This window comes from Onychomys torridus, chromosome 14 (assembly GCF_903995425.1).
Source record: "Onychomys torridus chromosome 14, mOncTor1.1, whole genome shotgun sequence".
In the NCBI taxonomy this organism is placed as follows: Eukaryota; Metazoa; Chordata; class Mammalia; order Rodentia; family Cricetidae; genus Onychomys; species Onychomys torridus.
The window spans coordinates 48913822-48921381 of record NC_050456.1 but is presented as its reverse complement, the minus strand read 5'-3'; the positions used below and the strand labels follow the sequence as shown (position 1 = coordinate 48921381).

Below are 7560 nucleotides of genomic sequence, written 5' to 3'. Positions count from 1 at the left end.
ACTGCCGGTCCCTACTGGTAGCAGAGAGCTAAGGCCGACAGGTATTCAGCCTCATAGGGAATATGATGTGGCAGCCATCCATCCCCAGAGGCTACACAGCAACTGGCAGGAATGAGCAGACATGCTCATGGCAGCATGGGTCGTCCTAAAAACGCAGCGCTAGTGAAGGGAACAGTACAGAATAATAGCCAAGGTAGTACAAGTATGTAAGTGCTTGTTCAGGGCCAGGCATGGTAGCATGTGCTTTTGGTCCCAGCACTCCAGAGGCAGGCAAATCTCTATTGATTTCAAAGCCGGTCTGGCCTATGTAACAAATTCCAGGCCAACAAAGGGTACATTGTAAGACCCTCTCTGGAAAAATTTAAAAGAAAAAAAAAAAGGATGACTTAAAAAAAAAAAAAAAAGACGAAGGAAAATTCATGTACATAAAGGGAGAATGCACATTGTCCAATGCCCTATAAAACAAAGGGCATTTATACCACATAGTAGACCTGAGACCCAAGTGAAGGCAGACCAGGTTGGTCCCATGACAGGGGACCTCACAATCACACAAAGATGTCGCTAGCGGTGGACACCTGAATTGATGATAAACTGACACAATGGGTTATTATGCAGCCTCAAAAGAAGAAAGTTCAGAGCAGGGCATGCCGGTACACCCCTGAAGCCCTCATACTTGAGAGGTAGGGATGAAGAGTTTAGAGCCAGTCTCAACGACCTAGGGAGTTCGGGTCCAGCCTGAGCTACATGAGACCATTTCAGAAAGGGGTGGTGGGGAGGGAGGAAAGGAGAGGACTTTAAAAATATAGACTTTCAAAGTGGACTTTAAAAATATGCTAAGTGCCTTTTCTCGCTCCCCGTCCATCTTGGTGGCTGGTCTTGGTTGGGGGCTATCCCGCACCTAAGGCAGGAAGATGGTGGCCGCAAAGAAGACGAAAAAGTCTCTGGAGTTGATCAACTCTAGGCTCCAACTTGTTATGAAAAGTGCAAAGTATGTGGTGGGGTGCAGACAGACTCTGAAGATACTCGGACAGGGCAAAGCGAAATTGGTCATCCTCACCAACAACTGCCGAGCTTTGAGGAAATCTGAAATAGAATGCTATGCCATGTTGGCTAAAACTGGTGTCCATCACTGCAGTGGCAATAACATTGAACTGGGCACAGCATGTGGAAAATACTACAGAGTATGCACACTGGCTATCATTGACCCAGGTGATTCTGATATTATTAGAAGCATGCCAGAACAGACTGGTGAAAAGTAAACCAGGAAAGTTTTTCTTTAATAAAACTTTACCAGAGCTCCTTTTAAAATATATATATATGCTAAGTGACTTAAGTCAGTCACAAAGACCACATGCTGTATGTATGATTCTGCATGTTACATAAAAATGTCCTGGGGCAAAGTGACTGATAAGTGATTAAAATGTACTATAGCCAGAGCACAGCTGATTAAAAGCACTACCAAATACTGAATTGCATACTTTGTGTGGGTAAATTTTAGGGTACAAATGATCTCAGTTAAAAAAAATGTTTAAAAGGAAAATTGAAAAGGGAGAGAGAAACTCCAGCGACTCAGCCTTGGCTACTTCCCCTTTCTGCTTCTGGTTTCCAACAGGAACTGGGTGAGGTTCACCTACCTTGACCCTGCCTAGGGGCCATTGCACTCTGGTGGCACATAGTTGCCTCTGGCACTTCAGGCTTGGGAAAACCAGAGTGGCTCAGCGTCCCTGGAAGGAACTCAGAACTGACCACAGCGGGTACTATTGGCTGCCAATGTCATCTGCCCTCAGAACACTTCCGCTGGCTAAGACCACAGACGGTAGCTGCCTAGGCCTTCGTCATGATGGGACGGGAAAGGGACATCAGAGCCACCTGACCAGAACTTCATCAGTGGTAGCTGGAAGAAAGAAGACAGTGTTTTCTTCTTGACAGAACCAGGATGGTTTGGGTGATGGTAGACATGGTGACTCAGTTTCTTTCTAGGAGGCTGGGTGTGAAATCCCAGGAGCAATTTGCATAGGAAATAAGGAAATGCATGTGAAGACCCCTAGGCCTGTCCTATCCCACAGATAGAACCTGCTGGATGTTTGCTGAGTCCCAAACCTACCCTGCCCCTCAAGCAGGCAGCCAAAACTAGAATACAACCTTGAGTTTGGGGAAGTTGATAGAAGGGTTAGGACGGAAGTAAATACATAGTCCTGGTTGAAATCTATGGGAGGTGTTGAGTGCTGAGAAACAAAGATGAATAAAATGATCCTGAGTCAGCTGTCCTGGGTGCAAGAGACTGAAACTCAGCTTAAGCACAGTGGCCAGCCAGGAAATGAGGTGGCTCACTGACAGTTTCCAGAACTATTTTTTTTTTTCAGCCTAGAAAAAAAAAAAAAAGTTCACCCTTCTCAACTTACTGACATAGGTAGAGATGAAAAACAAAAAATCTCCAACAGATCCCTGACCACCCTTCCTGTGGAAACAGAGTGGGTGTGTCCAATGAGCCACCCAGGGTGCAGCTGTAGTCACTGGGAAGAGATGACAGGAGGCGATTTCCCACCCGGAGCCTTTGAAGTCTGAATAAATTCTTGGCTCATACTGGTGGTGACAGAAAATGCCTCTCAAACCCAGGACAAATGGCTGAGGTGCCCACTAACATATCAAAGTGGACCTGGCCACCAGGTTCCCCCAGCATCCCTCAGTCCCCACCTGTTACAGGGTATGGCTGGCATACCCCGCTCCCTCCCCCAAACTTTGACAGCCCACGGGCTGGGCCGCCCTTCCCCCAGCTGCCCTTCCCTATATAATCCAGCCGTGCTCTGCTGGTCCTTGGGCCGCTTCCGCTACCCTTTACTCTCCTGGCCTCTTGGTCTGGCTCTCCCCTGTCCCTCCTCCCTTGTGTCCTCCCATGACCTGGCTCACGATCTTGTCCACTCTGGACTCTCCCAGGTGTCGTGGCCTCTGGCTATGCCCTCTCTTTTTATCTACAATAAACCTTCTCTTCCACTATACTGGGATGAGTCATGTCCTCCTCTCCTTGTTTTCTTTCTTTGGTTTACAAACTACATGAAGTGATGATGGGGCGTCATTGCCTGCCAGTACTGCTGAAAAGTTCCAGAGTGGAGTGGCCCGAACATTTTTTTGGAGCTCAAGTTCTTGTGCAGTTCCGTAGGCTCTGTTTGTGTATACTGTCTCAGGCTGGCTTCTTCTGAGGTGTTGCGGTGGCTGTCACCACCATTCAAGACAACACACTGCCTTGTTCTGGGGACAAGACAGAGAAGCTTTCTAGATTCCAGAAAGGAAGTCTGAGGGTGACTCTGCCTGGGCCACTAGAGCCAGGCCAAGGCCTCCAGCTCCCAAGGCTAGGAGGGGAAGAGGCAGACTGCTGGGAGCCGGTGAGAACCCTTCTGGAGATCATGATTTGCCACCCAGATCTTCTCTTGAGAAGGAGATGAATGGATGTCAAGAGCTCAGCCCCTAATGCCTCCCACAAGGTCGTAAATCTCCTTTACACGTGAGATCGATGCCAGAGACCTCCCCAAGTTCAATATCTGGTTTATAACAAACCCAAGACCAGCTGTCCCCAGTCTCGGTGACAGTACAGTCACCGGCCTTTGAAGCAATAATAATGTCACTTGAAGGCCTTGACACCACCCCATCACTAGGCAGACTGAGCTAGAGTGCATATAAAGAGTGACTCCGTTGATCTCCATGGGGCAGCTGGGTAAGGACAGTTCAGAGATGAGCGTGTTAATTCCAGGATGGGCCTCAGGGGGGCTGAGGCGGGCTTGTCCTGGCCATGTTCTCAGATTTGACATTTCCTGAGAGGCTCCAGCTCCCACTCTGCTCTCACCTCCTGCTTTTCTCTTCCCAGGCTAAAATGGGCAGACCAGGGCTGATAATTGAGTTAGATCAGTTTCCTCCCTGGCCTTGCCCACCCCGTAATCTCATTTCCAAGGGATGAGGTATGGCAGTGTCCAGGCTTCGGAAGAAGTCTGTTCCCTCATGTCCGCTGGGCTTATTAATTGGATAGGACTGGTTGAGCTTGCACAGAACCCCATTAGGAACAGATTTCCTCTGGTTCCCACAGGCCAGCCCTGGGGAGCTCTCCAGGCCTCAGCCTACAGGGAAATTCAGTTTCCAATTCAATATCCATGTAAATGAGTTAAGTCTTTTTTCAAGATTTATTTTATGTGTATGGGTGTTTGGCCTGCATGTTTATCTGTCCACCATGTGCATGTGGTACCTGTGGAAGCTGGAAGAGGGCATTGGAACCCCTGGAACTGGAGTTACAGATGGTTGTGAGCCACCATGTGGGTGCTGGGAATCGAATCTAGGTCCTCTGGAAGAGCAGTCAGTACTCTGAATACTGCAACTCCCCTCCCCCCTTCCCAGTTCCCAAGTAACTTAAGTCTTTATTAAAATAGTAGCTGCCAATGCCCGAGTGCCTACTGTGTGTCCGACAGCATGCTGAGGACCTTAGCATCTCCATTGGTGTGCTCTGAACTAAGTAGGATGAAACTGTCACTCTTGGCTGAGGGTCCCTTTTTGCCACAGGAACCTTCCTCTATTTGAATGGATGTATATCCTTGAGTAGAACTTTGGGCAGTGTCTTAGTTAGGGTTTCTATTTCTATGAAGAGACACCATGACCATAAGTATAAGGAAAACACTTCATTGTGATGGCATAAGGTTGAGTCCATTAGCATCATGCCGAGGAGCATGGCAGTGTGCAGACCTACATCTTGATCCGAAGGCAATAGAAAGTGGACTGAGACAATGGTCAATATCATGAGCATAGGCAACCTTAAAGTCTATCCCCAGACACACACACTTCCTCCAACAAGGCCATACCTACTCCAACAAAGCCACACCTCCTAATAGTACCACTCACTATGAACTTATGGGGCCCAGTTACATCCAAACTACCACAGGCAGCTTGGCTACTTGTTTCTGGGGGGCTATTTGTCTGATTTTTGAAACGGTCTCATTATGTATCCCAGGTAGCCTTGAACTTATTACGTAGCCCAGGCTGTCCTTGAACTCAAGATCCTGCCTCTACCTCTCAAGTGCCGATGGCTAGTTCTGTTGCCTCTTCAAGAACAGTTACATTTCCAGGGTAATGTAATGCCTGAGTCTGGAGTGGCTCCCCAGGGGGCTCCCTAGCACCAAAGTCCACCAAGGTGCCCCAAATTGAGACCTACATTAGCTTCCAAGGGACAGGCCAGACAGAGATCAGCTCATACACCTGCCTCCCGTACTCTGAGCCTGGAGTCAGGTTAGAGACCAGGTGCTGAGGTGGAGCAAACATTGACTTCTCTTTTCATCAACTCCAGGGTTCCCTCTCCTGTGCTGGCTGCTGTGCCTCATCCACATCTGTCCAAACGTCACCACTGCCAGGAGGACACCGGTGAACCTGGCTGAGTCAGTCAGCTTTATACAGGGCCTTGCCTCTCTCTCCATCCTCAGGCCCTCTTCCTTAACCTGTTTGATCTAGGAGGCTGTACTGAGGGATGCTCAGTCACTCATTTAGTCTGGTCTATTCATGTCAGGAGAATGTGAGAGCTTCCTGGACAGGGCTTTGAATCTCTTTAGCTCTCACGGTCCCAGGAGCAGAGTTTAACACATGCCTGCTGAGTGAGCCGATGAATAAGTGAATGATGAAAACATTCGTTGTAACATTTTTTTCTAGATAACTTCTATTTTAGTTTTGATTTTCTCTTCTCTCCAAGAGTTAAGTGTGCTTCTTCCTGCCTTCTTTCTTTCTTGTTTTCTCTTCTTCTTCCTCTCCTCCTCCTCTTTTTTTTTTTTTTTTTTAAATAGAGCCTCACGTAGCCCAGGCTGACCTCCACCTCTCTATGTAGCAGGGTATAACCTTGAACTTTTAATCTTCCTGCCTCTACCTCCTGAGTACAGAGATTACAGGTGTGGACCATTTATGCCGGTTTTTATTTGGTGCTGGGAATCCAACCCAAGGCTTTGTGAATGCCAAGTAAGCACTTGGCCTTAATTTCTAAATACAGTTATCTGTCTGTTCACTCTGTACACGAGAGTTCCACATTCTTCAATTAAGCCAACTGAAGACTGAAAAAGCCAGTGCATCTACACTGAACCTTACAACATCTTTCCTTGCTGTTATTCCCAGAACAACACACAATAACAGCTGTTGCCTAGTGTGACGTTGGGTTAGGCTGGCATGGTTAATCTTGTCATCTTGATGGAAGTTGAGAGATACTTAAGTATGCTTCACTGTGTGTCTATGAGGGCATTCCCTAAGACAAATAAGCAAGGAAGACCCTTGTCAGGTGGTGGTGGTGCATGCCTTTAATCCCAGCACTCGGGAGGCAGAGGCAGATGAATCTCTGTGAGTTCGAGGCCAGTCTGGTCTACAGAGTGATTTCCAAGACAGCCAGAGCAAAACAGAGAAACCCTGTCTCAAAAAAACAAGACAAAACTTGACATGTAGATTTGTGGGCTGCTCTATCCATAGGGTAGAACAAGAGAAGGGAACATATTGCTTCCTGCTTCCTGGGTATCATGGGTGAACTTCCCTGACCCACCTTCCCTTTCACCATGATGCTCTCTGTAGGCACAGGCCCCAGACCAATGCAGAGTCAACCATGCTGTAACCTCTGAAGCTATGAGCCAACCTCAGCCTTTCCTCTCGTGAGTTGTCTCCTAGGGTCTTTTGTCACCGTGACAAAAGAGGCTGGTGTGCAGCTATTGCAAGTGACCTAGAGAGTAAAGTGTGACGGAGTAGATGCGCAGGTCATATACGAAAACAGCACCATTTCTGAGGATTCGTGCATCCCCAGATCTGCAGTGCAGGAAGCCTTGGAACGATCCCCGGAGGACACTTAGGAAGAGTTATAAGTCGATTTGGGGAATTAGTGTTATTTTGAGCAAACCAAACACTGATTTACTAAGGAAACCTGAGAACTCAAGAATGGGTTGGGCTGGAGAGATGGCTCAGCCGTTAGAGGTTAGGCTCACAACCAAAAATACAAGAATGGGAGAGGCTCTGAAGGAGGAATACCTTTGACTTGTGCTCGTGATTGATTTTAATAGGTTGTTCTCGGAACCTATTAATTCTCTATTTAATTTTTTTAAGTCAAGTTTTCTTTTTACCTAAGCGTGATGGTTTTAAAGCTTCTTATAGCCAAATGAGGTGGCGCAAACCTGTAACTTCACTTGGAAGGCAAGATTGTTATGAATTTCAGGCTAGCCAGGACTACCTAGTGAGACCTCATCTCAAAAACATGAAAGAAAAGAATAAAAAAAGCATATTATACCGAAAAAAAAGAAAAGAAAAGAAAAGAAGTACACGAAACAGGCTGGTTCACGAGGTCCCACGTCTCTGTCACCCGCCTCCCACAGTGCCACTCATGGCCGAATATGTTTCATTGCTGCTCCTATTATTTTTAAACATCTCTCAACAGAAATTTTTTAAATACCTCATGGTCACAGACTCATCAACAGAAGAAAAATTATGGTGTGTTCACTTGAGTGTATTGCTAAAATCCATTATAATTGTTTTTCGTGACTAGTTCTGGTTAATTCCAAGAGATGAAATGAA

At 46.9% G+C, this 7560-nt stretch overlaps 1 protein-coding gene across 1 annotated transcript; it reads left to right on the top strand.

Annotated features, from left to right (window-relative positions):
- The first annotated feature begins 864 nt into the window (after positions 1-864).
- Positions 865-1308, top strand: LOC118595738 (60S ribosomal protein L30-like). Its single transcript, XM_036206505.1, has one exon. It carries the CDS (start codon positions 912-914, stop codon positions 1257-1259), a length of 348 nt encoding a protein of 115 aa, XP_036062398.1. The 5' UTR covers positions 865-911; the 3' UTR covers positions 1260-1308.
- Positions 1309-7560: the final 6252 nt, after the last annotated feature.